General features: G+C 60.1%; 1 protein-coding gene across 2 annotated transcripts; it reads left to right on the forward strand.

Annotated features, from left to right (window-relative positions):
• Nucleotides 1-1,871: 1,871 nt before the first annotated feature.
• Nucleotides 1,872-15,776, forward strand: LOC117654084 (NACHT domain- and WD repeat-containing protein 1). 2 transcript variants are annotated; one of them, XM_034400253.1, is made up of 23 exons: nucleotides 1,872-2,104; nucleotides 4,413-4,519; nucleotides 6,615-6,814; nucleotides 7,063-7,224; nucleotides 7,359-7,526; nucleotides 7,817-8,034; nucleotides 8,270-8,425; nucleotides 8,772-8,906; nucleotides 9,200-9,370; nucleotides 9,444-9,827; nucleotides 10,064-10,297; nucleotides 10,366-10,608; nucleotides 10,707-10,815; nucleotides 11,067-11,257; nucleotides 11,587-11,666; nucleotides 12,275-12,401; nucleotides 12,700-13,121; nucleotides 13,329-13,544; nucleotides 13,853-13,957; nucleotides 14,487-14,649; nucleotides 14,736-14,910; nucleotides 15,107-15,241; nucleotides 15,514-15,776. In XM_034400253.1, exons 2-23 carry the CDS (start codon nucleotides 4,458-4,460, stop codon nucleotides 15,774-15,776), a joined length of 4,119 nt encoding a protein of 1,372 aa, XP_034256144.1. In that variant the 5' UTR covers nucleotides 1,872-2,104; nucleotides 4,413-4,457. The 2 variants fall into 2 exon arrangements, with proteins under 2 accessions (XP_034256144.1, XP_034256145.1); XM_034400254.1 differs by lacking the exon at nucleotides 1,872-2,104 and adding an exon at nucleotides 2,192-2,372.
• The last annotated feature ends 446 nt before the right edge of the window (nucleotides 15,777-16,222 follow it).

The following is a 16,222-nucleotide window of genomic DNA, read 5'->3' on the forward strand; positions in this document are numbered from 1 at the left end:
ACCCGAAGGCGGCTCGAAGGCAGCCCGAAGGCGTGCCGAGCCGAGAGGCAGGCAGCGTAGCGGCAGCGGCGTAGCGCGCGCCCGGGAATCGATTATTCGACGAGTCCCTCGGCGCAGGGCAGCGCAGGGCAGCGCATGACGTCCAAGGGGAGGGTCCCGTTGGACTCGGACTCCCTCAGCAGCGCATGGCTGCCTGGCAGCGTAGCAGCGCCCAGCCACGGCCTAGCAGCGCCGGCGCCACCAAGGGACGAGGAACCCGCTGCACAGTGGGCCAGAAGACCGGTGCAGGCGGCCAAAACTCAACGCGTTTTGAGCTCCAGAGTCGCTAAATGGGACTCGAACCGAACGTGGATTGCTCTTCGAACAAGGAATCCATTGGTATGGTCACACTTTGTCCTCGTCGCCGCACTCCCGCTGCAGGACGATTCCGAAGAGTCGCTCTGTCTCCCTCGAACCCCTGCGGGGCGTGCCATGAGTGCGACAGAGACACAGCGACGAACTTCATCTCCGGAAAGAGCCCGTTGGGGCGGCGGGCCGATCGCGAACAGCGTCTTTTTGTCTCCCTCGCACTCGTGGGGCGCCCCGAAGGGCTGCGCGAGAGAGGCAGAGTGCCTGGTGGCGGTGGCGGCTTCCCCCGCTGCCCTGCTTGCCCTGCTTGCCCTGCTTGCCCTGCGGCCGGAGGCTCGCTTCCGCGGCGCAGCGCGGCGCAGCGCGCAGCCTCCCGATACGTCTTCTGGCGGGTATCGAACACAGCGTGCTGCCGCGCCGCCGCGCCGCCGCGCCGAGTGACGTCACCAGCGCCGTCATATGGTATCCACGCTGGCCGGGCGTTGCTAGCCCTGGCTTTCCTCATCGCCCGCCACAAAAAAACGACGTCCCCGACGCAGCGTGCGAGCACCGAATTGAATTGCTTAGTTAGGCTTGAGACACTTGGATCGTGTTCCCATGACTGGGTACGCCCCGCTCATTGGTTTCGTGAAACGGTGTGCGGCGCTTTGCAGCTCTTTAAGAGCACTCTCTGTGAATGAGACCCACAGTCCTGTTCTGCCTAACGGGGCGTGACACGCCGCAAATTTTTCGAACACTTTCAGCGCGCCTTCCGAACGGCTGGTTGGGGGAAAAAGGAAGCTAGACCACTCCATCCAGGTTGCAAGCGCACAGTGGGTCAGAAGAACGGTGGAGGCGGCCAGAATTCTAGACCCGTTTTGAGTTCCAGAGTCGCTAAATGGGACACGAACGGAACGTGACCCCACCAATGCGGACACCTCGTTCGGAGAGCAATCCATTGTTGGGGTCACACGTTCGGTTCGAGTCCTGTTTAGCGACCCTGGAGCTCAAAACGCGTCTGGAGTTTTGGCCGCCTTCGCCGGTCAGAGGGTCTCCCTTACGTGCCACGACTGCAAGCTCGAGCACACCCGATGCACGGCGCACGGCCTCAGCAAGCCATGTTCAAGATGCCCGAAAACGCAAGGCACGCGCACCGCTGAGGCTGCACCGCGGTTTAACTATGGTCTAAGCGGTCCAAAGCCGCTCCTAGTCAGGTATTTTTAAAATGGCAGTGGTAATGCTGTGTGTGCTATGTGTGCTGTGTGTCGCGGGGCGGGGTGGGGCGGGGGCCGGGGCGTACGTGCGCTGGTGGTGGAGGGGGAGGGCGCTCAGCCGCAGGGGCGGGGCGGGGTGGGTGGGACGCGGGCGTCGGGGCGCCGAGGGGCGGGGCGGGGTGGGGGTGGCGAGGCGAGGCGTACGAGCCGAGGCGAGCCGAGCCGTGCCGAGGCTCAGGGCCGTGGGGTCACAGCGCGGAGCGTGGGGCGGGGCGGGCGGGGCGGGGCGGGGCGGGGCGCTCGCGGGGCGCAGCAGGCGCGGAGTGGAGCAGTCCGCTAGTGGGGTTGGGGCGTGCCAGGGCGTGGCGTGCGCTGGCTCCGCTAGCTGCGCGTTGTGGCGTGCGTTCGGCACAGGCCGCACAGGCACAGCGCCAACGCCGAGCCGAGCACCGCCGAGCTCGGTGTGAAAGTGCGTGAGTGGCTGCGAGGCTGGGAGTTGGCCGAGGCGCGAGTGCACCCAGCGGAGTGGAGTAGCGTGTGGATAGCGGGGCTCAGCCTCTCAGGTGAGTGGTGCTGGCGGTGCTGGCGACGGCCGAGACCTGCCGAGGGCGCTCGCTCGGGCCGCTCGTCGCCCAGCTCGCCCAGCTGGACGGCGTACTTGACTGTGTTGTGCCGCGGCTCGGCTCGGCCTTTCGTCGCGGCTCGGCTGCACCGCCTCTGTGCGAGGCAGTGTGCCCGCAATGGTCCGCACGTGCGGACTGCAATTGCTTTACCGCTGTCCTGTCAGCTGGCCCGAGCGGCCCTAGCGGAGTGGGGGAAGACGACGTTGAGGTTAGGTTTGTGTACCGCGGCCTTGCCAGGCCTGGCGCTGCGCTGCCTCGCGCGCCTTGCGGGGGTGGAGGCAACGGCCTGGGGGAGGCAAGCCCTCGGGCAAGCCCGCCCCAGGCCGCCTGGCTCACTACACAACTAGCAACGAAAACGCGTGAACGCCCATCCCACCCCGACATCATTCGGAAACGCATTGTTAGTTGAAGGCTGAGGCTCAAATCCACTCTAAGCCCGCTTTATTTTCCCGCGATTTTTATCTCACGATTGGCGGTTGTATCAACTTTTCGAGCGAAGGGAGTAATACGCTCGATATGATAGTGGCAAAGAAAGATGTACCCACTAAAGGAATTAAAAACGACATAAGACAGCGTGCTGGTGTTATTTTATATTGAAAAACGACAATACACCGGTGGAGTGTCTGAAGTCTTTCCTTCACTTTTCATAAACTTGACCCTTAATGAATCCTAGCTGTGAGGAATAAACATGGCCATACTATCGAACGTACGTTAGAGTAATTTTATTTATTTTCGTTAGGTTCTGTGTAAATTTTCAAGTTTTACTGTCAGCGTTTTGGCGAAAATATAGCAGTTTAATTGACCCGTGTAGTTGCCCAAGCTTCCCCCTCCCCTCCCCTCTTTTGAGTGTGGCTGTTGACCTCTTTGCTTGAAGTACGACGAGAGTGCAAGAAAAGTAGATCGAACACACAGGCTCGAAACTCCCAAGAAGAAAAAAAAAACCTTTCGGACAGTTGGAAAGTGTTGAGCACAGTAACTGACAACAAATTTTTTTGCCGTCCCCTCCGGATTTTTCCGTTTGTATCGAACGTCGGTGCCTGAGGCTCAGACGCTTACGGGACTTCCACGAATGTGTCGATTTTCATTCGTACTACCAGCGGGTGCACGCAGGCAAAGGCACCTATGCTCTGGACGCGTACCAAGACGGATTCAATGATGAATGTTTTTTACCAAGCCGCTTTGACAGTTGGCGGGTCAATACTAGGCGGTTGACTTACGAAGTATTTGTTTAAAGTCTCCTTAAGACAGAAGGACGATTTGTTTTTCAAATAGCCGGCCTGACGGACGGACGGATGAACGGACATGGCACGCACCTTGGCATGCAGCGTTCCGAATTATTCATCGAGGACCTCGTCTCGAGGTGCGCCGAGCTGCTTCCTGTAGACTCATTCCGAGAGTCGCTTTCGTCGCTCTGTCTCTCTCGCACTCACGCGGTGTTCCGTGTAGGAGCGAGAGAGACGGAGCGACGAAAGCGACTCTCGGAATGAGTCTACTGGCTCGGACAAGTTTAGAGTTTTTCCCCCTCCAGCCACGATCCTGCCTTCTTTTTCCTGGTCTGCAGGGCAATCATGGCAAGGAAGCATGGTCCTGACCGAGGGGGTAACCACTCGCGTAATACCCTGTACACAAAAGCCGTGTATTACGCGTAATACACGGGGTCGTAATACCTTTTTCGGGTCAAATGTGCCAAATTTTTGCATTTTAAGGCCGTAATACACGTGTAATACCTCAGTAATACAGCGTAATACCGAGTAGTCTGTACACGATTTCTTGAAGTGTTTACCCCCTCGGTCCTGACAAAAATAAAGGCTCTGTCATCATCGTGGCAATGATAATGTCACAACGATGATGCTCTTCTCCTTCCCCACGATGATCTCATCTCGGCTGCAAGGCACTTGCAAGGCACTGCACTGCAAGGTATTGAGGCCGCCGAGGAGGAATGGCCGAGCATTAACCAGCCCAGTGTAGTCGCGGTACAGTCGCCACACTGCCGCGAAGCACTGGACACTTGTTTTCGGTTCAGAAATGCGCTTAGCGGAAGCGTTTCTCCCCACTACTGCCCGGTAGTCGGTTCCCTCTTGTTGGAAGATTTTCTTGCAGTTAAGCGTACCATCACTGCGACTGCGAGAGAGGTCCTCTGCAGCAGCCTATGTCTTCCATTTCATATGGATGATGATGATGATGCTGTTGGTGGTGATGATAATGTATGTGCCACTGTCAAATACCTGACGTTCGTTCTGCTTTGCAGCCAGGATGCGGGCGGCGCGCGGCCCGGCGCGAGACTAGCGCCACCATGGGCAGCAGTTGCTCCTCGGGCCAGAAGCATAAGGACAACGCCTCCACACGATCTCAAGAGTGAGTACACTGTGGACGCGGACCATCACTGTCGCAATCCTCGTGTTGGGCGCGCCAACTCTCTGAATCAGTTTTGAGGACGAGAGTTGTTCCAACCGACAGATCCCGGAGAGGCCCCTGTGGCTCGGCGGGTAGGCAACAGGCAGTTCCGGGAGCAGGGCTGCGTGCGGGATGCCTACACGGCGGCACGACACCCCATCCAGTGTAGCTTCATGTCTTCGATGCACCGGTGTTTAAAGGGTTGCCAACCTCTAGGCTCTGGGCTGGCCTCTCGATACTGGTGCATCATGGTACTTTTGGTATTTTCGAGAACCGTCCCTACGTTCCCGCCCGAAAACATTGCAAACTCCAAACTAAGAGTAGTGGAGAGTGGAGCAAAAAAGAGAGGAAATCAAGATCATCAGTTCAGCGCCGGTTCGCCTGCCTTTCGGGCTCGTCGCTCGCGTGGACAGAAAACAAAGCAGAACTCTTTCTCACTCTCACACAGGAAATGGTGAAAATTTTTGTGGCGCCGGCGGCAACCCTAGTGGCTCCCCGCCACGCCCCTGGAACACCCCGCCAACCCGCCCCGCCCCCGCCACTCCAGAGGACAGACCAGGGTTAGCCCACGCGGGGGGCATCCAGGAATCGAGCGACACCCCCTCGACCCTCCGCGCCGGCCGCTCTCTCTCTCTCTCTCTCTCTCTCTCTCTCTCTCTCTCTCTCTCTCTCTCTCTCTCTCTCTCTCTCTCTCCCCCTCTCTCTCCCTCTCTCTCCCTCTCTCTCTCTCTCTCTCTCTCTCTCCTCCCGTTCGCCATCTCTCTCCCTCTCTCTCTCCTGTCCCGACACATGGTCAGTCACTTTGGCCACCCGCTGACAGAAATATACCGCACCGTCCTGCCGCGCGGCATGGCACGGCACGGCACGCCGCGCTGTGCAGACTCTCCGATCCATTGGCCAGTTTGATGTGTCAGGCCCGCTACGAGCCGCCGGCGCACCCAATACCGTGCAAATGACACTGCAAAAAAATGGTTAGAAATAGAATTTTGGAAAAAGTATCGCTTTTTATTCGGCGTGGGTGGATCGCAGTTGCGGGACTTTGAAGTATGTCTATGAAAAGCGGGAAATGAATGAATGAATGAATGAATGAATGAATGAATGAATGAATGAATGAATGAATGAATGAATGAATGAATGAATGAATGAATGAATGAATGAATGAATGAATGGACGAATGAATGATGCATGATGAATGAATGAACGAACGAACGAACGAGTAAATGAGCGAATGAGTAATCGGTCCGTGAGTCTGCGAAGTGGCGCGACATATTTGACGGAGTGCCGCGCGAGCCGCGCCGGCGTGGACGCGCCGCCAAGACGGACTTGACGATCTTGCCGGTCACCAAGCAAAACACACATCCGGCACATCCCCAAGCTTCGAAATAGCTTGGAAATAGCTTGGAATAGCTGCGCGGAATGGCGCGCCTAGAATAAGATGCGAAATGCACGGAAGGCGGTGGCGCGTCGCGCGGCCGCTATTTGGCTGAATCGGCGTCCTTCGCCGCGCGCGACTTCCTCGTTCACGGCAGACGACTGTTTCGCTTCTTTTTTCGGAGTGTCGGTGGTGGTGGTATTTTGGCAACCGGCCGCGCGGCTCACCCAAAACACAATTTTTAGACATTCCTCTACATTTTGACCAACTTTGCGGCGCCACTGCTCTCAAACGGTTAGGAAGTGCGATTTGCAACTAGCGTGGCAGACGCAGCCGCAGCCCAAAGTAAACCCCACACAAACGGCTCGAGAGGTGTGAGGGTTGTGGTCGATGCACCCGCTTCACTTTTCGCCTGCCTGCCACCCCTAGCGTGCATCAGCCAAGCGGTTTCGGAGGATCGCTTTATCGCTCTGTCCGGCTCCGTCTCTCTCGCTCTCATGGGCCGTTCCGTCCGGGTGCGACAGAGACGGAGCGACGAAGCTCTGTTCAGGAAGCAGCCTGCCGTCCCTGCCGGCCACAAAGCCCCCTCCCCCTCCCCCTTCTCCTCCCCGCCGCGCTGTCCGGCGGCACGGCCGGTACCTGGCGGCCAATAGCAAGGCAACGCTTTTTGCTTTTTGCCCGCAGGTCCCCGACCTATCAGGGCGGGCCGGGCGTCGGGGCTCACGGCGCGAACCACCACCATGCGCCGCCCCCGGCAACGGCGGCCCCCGCGGGGGCGGCTCAAGGCGGCACCCAGCCCGCCAAGCCGACCCCACCCGCCCCCGCCGCCGCCCCCGCGAAGCCGAGCGAGCCTGAGCGGGGCGTAGTGGCGTCCACCACCTCAGGTAAGCCCCCAGCATCCAGACGTCGCACAGTGGGCCAGAAGACCGGTGGAGGCGGTCGAAACCCCGAACGCGTTTTGAGCTCCAGAGTCGCTAAACGGGACTCGAACGGAAGCAATGACACATTCCGTTCGAGTCCTGCTTAACGACTCTTGAGCTCAAAACCACCTCCACCGGTGTGCTGGCCCACTGTGCGTCGCTCTGTCTCTCTCACGGGTGCGAGAGAGACAATGAGTGCTGTGGCTACGCAGAGTCGGTGGCCGCGGACGACGGGCGCGACGTGCTGCCGCCGCCGCTGGACAAGCTGGCCGACGACCTGGGCCGCCTGCTGCTGGGCAGGGCGACCACCGCCAACCGGCCGGCCGCCAGGACCAACAGGATCGCCATCTACGTGTGCGCGGCCGACGCCGAAGGTGGGCCCCCAGCCAGGCAGCGCCAGGCAGCGCAGACCAAGGCGCTCATCCAACAGTCTTTGAAATTTTCCAAATACGACCCAAGAAAATGAAGCCAATAATTTCAAGTTGTTTCTCCCCCCTCGGCGTTCCAGACTGCTGCGTGGAGAAGGGCGCGCTGCACCGCCACGTGTACCCGGAGCTGCGGGCAGCCTGCCGGGAGCGCGGCTACGAGCTGCACGTCGTGGACCTGCACTGGCGGACCGCGCTGGAGAAGCGGCAGGACCACGAGTTCCCGGAGCTGTGCCTCGGCGAGCTTGCACGTACGTATCCACCCTGCAGCACGCCGCCCGAACCGCCGGAAGACCGGTGGAGGCGGCAAATCTCTAGGCGCGTTTTGAGCTCCAGAGTCGTTGAATGGGACTCGAACCGAACGTGTGACCCCACCAATGAATTGCTTTCCGAACTAGGAATCCATTGTGGGGTCACACGTTCGGTTCGAGTCCTGTTTAGTGACTCTGAAGCTCAGAAAGCGTGTAGAGTTTTGGCCGCCGGCGCCGGTCTTCTGGTCCACTGCTGCGAGTGTTCGAACCCGTGTCGTTGCGGTTTGCAGGCCAGCAGGAGACGGCGTACGTGGTCCCGGTGCTGTTCCTCAACACGTCCCTGGGCACGCCACTGCTGCCCAACACCATCGAGTCGCAGGACTTCGAGAAGGCGCTCGCCAAGGCGGAGGACAAGGCGCTGCTCACCAAGTGGTACTCTCTGGACAACCATGCGCAGCCGCCCTGCTACCGCCTCAGCCCGCCCACGCGCTACATTCCGGGACTCAAGGTAGGCTACACAGTGGCTTTGGCAGAAGACCGGCGCAGGTGGCCAAAATTCTCGACGCTTTTTGAGCTGCACAGTCGCTAAACAGGACTCGAACCGAACCCCATTTAGCGCCTCTGGAGCTCAAAACGCATCTAGAAATTTGGCCGCCTCCACCGGACACTGTCAAGATCTGGTCCATTTTGGCGTTGTTCAATTGGTTCAGCCCCCTCATGCCTGGCGGTGTTCCATTTTCCAGGGGGACTGCCCGGCCGAGGGCCCGCTGTCCGAGTGGCGCCAGGAGGTCGAACGCACGCTGGCCGTGCTGCAGGCCGTCCTGCCCACCGAGCTGAGGGACACCTACCTCAGCACCGCCCTGGAGCAGGAGGTGCACAACACGGTGTGCATGTCGCAGGTGAGGCTCTGTCCTTGTTGCCCCTTGAGGACTACAATCGCATAGAGGGCCAGAAGACCGGTGGAGGTGGTCGAAATCCCGGACGGGTCCAGAATTTTGGCCGCCTGCACCGGTTTTCTGGCCCACTGTGCGTCCCGTAGAGCGAAGACGGGCTGCTTGGTGGCCTATCCTTGCCGCCGAGCAGAGGGACGATCAGACGACGGGCAGACTCAGACGGACAGATTGATTCTGATGGGCGGGCGGACGGACGGACGGACGGACGGTCAGACAGACCGGCCGAGTGTGGAGGGTGGCGCGAGGCTCGTTTATTGAATGAAGCATTGCCTGTTTGCTTCCCCTCCACCAGGAGATGGCGCGGCGTACGCTGTGGCTGCACCGCGTGTACACACACCAGCCCCCCGCGGACCCCGCCGCCCCCACCCCCACCCCGCAGGAGGTGGAGCTGCGGCGCCGCCTCGACGGCATCCACCAGCTGCTCAAGGTACGACACGGCGCTCAGTGGGCCACAAGACCGGTGGAGAAGTCAAAATCCCAGACGCGTTTTGAACTCCAGAGAACCGAACGTGTGACCCCACAAATGGATTCCTTGTTCGGCGAGCAATCCATTGGTAGGGTCACACGCTTGGTTCGAGTCCCATTTCGCGACCTGCAGCTCAAAACGCGTCTAGAGTTTCTGCCACCTCCACCGGTCCTCTGGCCCACTGTGCGTCCCTGTGTGCGCACGGAAGTTCGGCCGGCAAGTTTGCGTGCTCTAATCGAGTTGTTGTTCGGCAGGCCCAGCTCGTGGAGAAGCACATCCTCCGCATGTCCGTCAAGTACTGCGACGGCGGGCTGCCGCCGCCCGACCAGCCCGAGCACACCCAGTACGTGTCCGACGTGACGGCGCAGCTGTCCAGCTCGCTGCGGAACATCGTGGACGCCATCATCGACGAGGACCAGGCCCGGGTACGGCACCGCTTTGTCGGTTGAACTTGCACCTGTGAGGGAAGTTGGAATTGAAAGAGCGTTTCCCCCGCAGACGGTGGGCAAGCCCGGCCTCGGCCTGGACAACCGGTTAGTGCTGGAGCTGGGCCACCAGGCCGGCGTCTGCCAGCGCGCCTCGCAGTGCAGCGTGAACCGAGACGCCGTCATCGCGCAGGTCAAGAGCTACGTGGAGGGCAAGTGCCGCGCGCCGCTGGTGGTGACGGGCCCGCGCGGCTGCGGCAAGTCCACGCTTTTGGCCAGGGTGGCGGAGAGCAGCTCCACCTGGGCCTGCTCGGCGGCGGCGGGCACCGCTGCGCCACTGCTCGCGCTGCGCTTCTGCGGCGTCTCGGCCGAGTCCATGACCTTGGAGAGGGTCCTGGCCAGCATCGGGCAGCAGTGCCAGCTGCTGTGGAACGCCGGTCACGCCTGGGCCAGCCACGTAAGTTTCACGAAAGTGACTTCGCAGTTGGACAGAAGACCGGTGCTGGCGGTCAAACTCTAGACGCGTTTTGAGCTCCACAGTCGCTAAATGGGACTCTAACCAAACGTGTGACCCCACCAATTTGGTGATATTTGGGGAATGGGATTTTTACCGCCTTCACCGGTCTTCGGCCCACTGCTTTACTTTCCCAAGTTTTACCACCCAACCTACCCTTCCCTCTGGCCTGCCTGCAGACCGTGGACAGCTGGCGAGAGAAGCTGCCCGAGCTGCTGGCCGGCGCGGCCTCCAAGCGCACGCTGGTCGTCATGCTGGACGGCATGGACCTGCTCAAGGCCTACGGCACCGTCAGCGCCGACTGGGTCCCCGCCGAGCTCCCCGACAACGTGAAGCTCATCGTGACGCTGTGGGACGGCAGCGGCATGCTGGCCGCGCTCCGGGCGCGCCTGCCCGCCAGCGCCTTCATCTCGGTGAGGGACAAAACAACAACAAAACCAACAACAACAACTAGCCCGACTAACATTGCCGCGTCGCGCAGATGCCGAAGCTGGACCAGACGGAGGCGGCCGGCGTGCTCAACGCCTGGGTCATGCAATACAACCACAGCGTGCCGAAGCGCGTCCAGGACTGCGTCATGGCCTCGGACTGCACCTTGCCGTTGCACGCCAAGGTGCTGGCCTGGCAGACGTCCTGGGAGCAGAGCGTCACGCCGCGCGGCAACGTGGAGGACCAGCTGCAGCTGCTGCTGGACCAGCTGGAGGAGATCCTCGGCAAGAAGCAGGTGAGCGCGCGCTACGCGTGGCCGAGGGCGCAGCGAATTGCAGAGCTGAATTACGAGTAGCGGGTTCGAATACCGGTGGCCGGGTTTTTTTTTCGCAGGTGGCCCACGCCGCGGCGCTGGTCTCGGCCGCCAAGTACGGCGTCAGCGACTCCGAGATGCTGGACCTGCTCGCGCACGACGCCGCCTTCCACTCCACCGAGACCCACGGTAAGCACCGCCGCCCAAAACTCTAGACGCGTTTTGGGCTCCAGAGTCGCTAAACAGGACTCGATCCGACCGTGTGACCCCACCAATAAATTCTTCGTTCGGAGAGTAATCCATTGGTGGGGTCACACGTTCGATTCGAGTCCCAGTTAGCAACTCTGGAGCTCGAAACGCGTGTAGAATTTTGGCCGCCTGCACCGGTCTTCTGGCCCGCCGCGCGCCGGCACCACGATGACGCCCTCGTCTGCCTACAGTGCCCTGGGCGCCGGCCTGCATGTTCTGGGCGCGCTTCAACAAGCTGCTGGCCCCGTTCCTGCAGTGGGTGCTCTGCGACGGCGAGCTGGTCTTGCAGTGGCGGGACGCCGCCGTCCGGGACGCCGTGGACGCGCGCTACAAGGAGAAGGAGGGCGCGGCGGCGGCCAAGGCCCTGCTGGACTACTTCCAGGTAACCGAGGGCCCCTTTGACCACCTTCCCAGGCCCAGGCAACCGCCGGCGTCCCGAGTGGCCGCGTGGTGAACGGAGTGGCGACTCACCGGGATATTCGAGCTACTCTTAAAAAAAAAAAACTTTCATAAGCAATGGCAAGCGAAAGCGCCTTGTTCAATCGTCCATGGTCTTTTTCTTCGAGACCACGACCAACCACGGCGCTCCGGCTGGGTTGTCTGGGTCTGGGTGTCTCTCTCTCTGGCAGCCGTTCACACAGTGCGTTCTGCAAAGTCCTGTAAAAACGTGCCCATTTGACTCGGTCTGTGGTGTTTGGTGGTGCTTGCTAGGGGTCTTGGTGGGCGGAGCGGTCGCCGCCACTCCTGGGCAGGCTGCAGCCCATGTGCAACCTGGCCAACCCGGACAAGTGGTAAGGCCAAGGCCGACGGCCACCCTCGCCTCGTCTAGCCTCGTCTAGCCTGCATGCTGACCAGCGGTGCCACCCCTTCTCTACTCTTCTGTCTCTTCTTGTTGTTGTTTGTTAGCACTATGCCGTTTTTTCTTTCTTTTTGGGTGTGTTCTATGTTTGTTGTAGTTGCTTACGCCAAAGGCCTGCAGAGGCCCAAACAGCGCTGATGATGATGCGCGTGTGTCCGCTTTGTGGACGTCACGCAAACCCACCCCGTGGACGGGTCCCGTTGCGCAGCTTTTTATTTTGTTGTTTTATTTTACTGCGGACTTTGCATGCCGACTTTGTTGCAGACCTGCATGGGCGCGGTGTGTGCGCTTCAGTGCTTCTTGTGTTCTTCTTTCTGCTTGGTTTTGTCCGCGGTTTTTTTTTGTGTACCTGCATGTTTGCATGTTTTTAAATGGCGCGACTACTTCAGCCGGGGCTATGACTGTTTTTGTTCGCTTAGATAAAAAGAAATTTGCATTTTCTGTCTATTTGCAGTGTAACCTTGTTTTGAATTTGACAAACTGAAGCTACCTCAGCCAGTGTGGCGCCTCTGTCCTCACAGTGCGTCCTCGTTGTTGTAGCTACAACAGCCGGCGGCTGCAGGAGCTGCCGTTCCAGGCGCACGCCGTCAAGGGCTCCATCAAGAAGGACTTCCTGCTGGACCTGGGCTGGGTGTACGACAAGGTGTGCGGCACGGACGTGTTCCAGGTAGGCGTCAAAGTCAGCGAAATGAGCATATTCTGGCGTCGCACAGTGGGCGAGAAGACCGGTGGAGGCGGCCAAAATTCTAGACGCGTTTTGAGCTCGAGAGTCGCTAAATGGGACTCAAACCGAGCGTAAGACCCCACCAATGGATTTCTCGTTCGGAAAGCAATCCATTGGGGGGTCTACGCGTTCAGTACGAATCCTGTTTAGCGACTCTGGAGCTCAAAACGCGTCTAGAATTTTTGCTCCTTCGCCCACTGTGCGTCGTCAGTGCAATATCTCGAGCCATGTCCTGCTGCAGGTCCTGGAGGACATCGCGCTGGAGCGCTCCAGCGACGCGGACGTGCAGTGGCTGGAGGCGACCCTCCGGGACGCGGCGCCGGCGCTCGCGCTCGACGGCCGCCAGCTCCACTCGCAGTTGTTCCGGCGGCTGACGCTGGACTTCCCGGCGGCGACGCCGCCCCCGGCCACCGCCCCCGGCACGGCCCCCACCGCCCCCGAGCCCGCCGAGTGGGTGTCGGTGGCGGCGGGCCGCGCGCTGCCGCGGGACGCCCTGGCCGTGTGCGTCGCGCCCCCCGCGCCCGCGCTGCTCCCCATCCCCGCCAAGGTCCCCGACGACCTGCCTGACCGGCTGGACCTCGTGGTGCGCATCCGCGACTACCCGGACTACGTCGTCGCCGTGTCCACCGCCAAGGAGGAGATCGCCGTCTGGGACATCCTGAGGTACGGGCCCTACTACACCCTCACCGCACAGTGGGCCAGAAGCCCGGTGGAGGCGGTCTAAATCCCGGAGGCAATTTGAACTCCGAGTCGCTAAATGGGACTAGAACCAAAAGTGTGACCCCACCGGTCTACTATGCACCGTACCATGCCCCAGTGTCTGAAACAAAAACAAAACAATTCTAATGGGATTCGAATCCTCGCCTCCAGGTGCGAGCGAGTCCGCGTGCTGCGCGGCGTGCCGCAGCCGCTGAGCCTGCAGCCCGTGGACTCGACGCGCTGCATCGTGCTCTGCCAGCGCGAGCTGCGCATCTACGACCTGGACGCCTGCACGCTGCTGGCCAAGCTCAAGGGGGTCATGAACCAGAAGATGCCGTACTTCGGGCTGCACGACCAGTCGCACCTCGTCGCGCTGTCCAGGAACAGGTGAGCCCGTCGTCCACCGAGTGGCACACAGTGCGCCAGAAGACTGGTGTAGGCGGCTGAAATCCCGGACGCGATTTGAGCTCCAGAGTCGCTAAAAGAGACTCGAACCGAGCGTGTGACCCCACTAATGGATTGCTTTCCGAACGAGGAATCCATTAGTGGGGTCACACGTACGGTTCTAGTTTCATTAAGCGACTCTGTAGCTCAAAACGCGTCTAGAATTTTTGCCGCCACTATCGGTCTTCTCACCCACTGTGTGATAGTGCAAACGCTAGTCGATGCATCCTAAAGCTGGTGTCGCCCTGCAGGATGTACGTGAACCTCATGAACCTGGACTCCGGCGACTGCGTGACCACCTTCAAGGCGGGCGAAGACCGCTTCCTAAACTCGCTCCTCGTCTCCGGGGACGGCCGGTAAGTAAAATCTCAGAGCCTCACAGATGTTTCCGGTCACAGTGGAACGCCGGCTTCCTTCGTCGAGCGCCTGCGAAGTGCCGGGTAGGCTGTCCCGCACTGCACCCGTGTTCGGCGGGCTGGCCTACCCGGCGGTTCGCAGGCGCTGTCCAGGGTAGGCTGTCCCGCACTGCGCCGTGTTCGGCGGGCTGGCCTACCCGGCGGTTCGCAGGCGCTGTCCAGGGTAGGCTGTCCCGCACTGCGCCCGTGTTCGGCGGGCTGGCCTACCCGGCGGTTCGCAGGCGCTGTCCAGGGTAGGCTGTCCCGCACTGCGCCCGTGTTCGGCGGGCTGGCCTACCCGGCGGTTCGCAGGCGCTGTCCAGGGTAGGCTGTCCCGCACTGCACCCGTGTTCGGCGGGCTGGCCTACCCGGCGGTTCGCAGGCGCTGTGCCGATTGCGATTTTCTTCGAAAACGGTCGGCCTTTGCGATGAAATGTATGAGAGAGAGGTAGCACCTCGCCACGGTTTGACACGTGTTGTGGTGCCGCAGCGTGCTGGTGTGCGGTGACGAGACCCAGAAGCCGTTCCCGCTGCTCGTGTGGAACCTGGCGTCGCGCAAGCTGCTCTACGACCTGCGTATTCCTCACCACGACTTCGTGACGTCACTCGCCGCCATCACTCACGAGGGCCACTACGTGAGCTGCGTCGCGCAGGTACAATCAATCCCAAAAATAAGTGTGTCCTCTTCCTTCTGTTTTTTTGGACTTGACTGAAGTGTTCCTGCGGTTCGCGTTCGCAGGAAGTGGACGAGCCGAGCGCCAACTTCATCGTGGTGTACGACCTGCAGTCCGGCACGCTGTTCAAGAAGTGGAAGCCGGGCGTCAACACCGTGTCGCTCAACATCTCCTCGCGCGACGGCTGCGTCATCTCGGGGCTGCAGGACGGCCGCGTGCTCGTGTGGGACCTCATCACGGGTCCGTTCAAATCCAAAATTTTTTTTAAATTTTCTCTAAATTTTTTCAATGTTTTCCAAAGTTTTTCAAAATGTTCTCCAATTTGTCCAACATTTCTCCTTTTTCTTCAAAGTTTTCTTCAATTTAAAAAAAGGTTTTTTGAACTGTTTTTAAATATTTTTGAGACGGCATTTTAATATTAGTGTCGTGGTTGCAGGCAACTGCCGTTGGACGCTGTCGGGCCACACGGCCCCCGTGGACTACCTGCGGCTCGACGCGCAGGGCGGCACCTTCTTGTCGGCGGACTCCAAGTGCCGAGACAGATCACTCAGACTATGGGACCTGAACAAAGGTACCGTCCACTCCCTCGCTCAGTCTAAATTTCTATGCACATTTTTTGTACGAAGCCTCGCGGCACGAAGTCCTTACGTGGTTTCACGTGAAAATTTGGACGAAAAATTGCACAAGAATTCGTGCGACTTCGCTGGTTAACTAAATTTCGCGTGCTTACAAAGTTGCATGAAAAAATTTGACCGTGAGAGACCACTTCCAAAATTGTGGTAATGCCTTGGCGGTGTAGCCGCTCGTCCCGTCGAGACATGATGATTTGGTGCCGTTCCCCAGGGACGCTCGTGGCAGTGTACACGGCGCGGCAGCCAGTCACGGCGTGCGAGGTGACGCACGGCGGGGAGGTCCTGGTGCTGGCCGAGGAGGGCGCGGGCCACCCCACCACGCTGCGCCTGCGCGGCCGCGCCGCCACCACCCCGCCCGGCCTCGCCGGCCCCGGCCCCGCCCCGCCGCAGCCCGGACAGCCCGGCCAGCCCAGCCAGCCCAGCCGGTACTTCGGCCAGCCGCAACACCACGGCCGCATCGTCGACTTCAGGTGAGAAGAATGGGGCATTCGGGATTCGAACACAAGCACGTGGCGGCTAACTACTTACCCGCCTGAACCAGCACACAGTGGGCCAGAAGACCGGTGGAGGAGGCCAAAACTCTAGACGCGTTTTGAGCAACAGAGTCGCTTAATGAAACTCGAACCGAACGTCTGACCCCACCAATGGATTCGACGTCCGGAGAGCAAGTCAGTCACTGGTGGGGTCACACGTTCGGTTCGAGTCCTTTTTAGCGACTCCGGAGCTCAAAACGCGTTTAGAGTTTTGGCCGCCTCTACCGGCCTTCTAGACCACTGTGCACCGGAACAAAGCCTGTGGTTCAAACTTAGCGTCTGCGCTAACTCCTGCTAATCCAAGCCCGCTCCGGTCCCGTTCCGGGCGTCTGTTCCAGGTGACAGGAGACGCGGCGGCAGGATCCCCCGCTCTCCCTCCCCCTCCCC

This window comes from Thrips palmi, unplaced genomic scaffold (genome assembly GCF_012932325.1).
Source record: "Thrips palmi isolate BJ-2018 unplaced genomic scaffold, TpBJ-2018v1 HiC_scaffold_10, whole genome shotgun sequence".
Taxonomy (NCBI): Eukaryota; Metazoa; Arthropoda; class Insecta; order Thysanoptera; family Thripidae; genus Thrips; species Thrips palmi.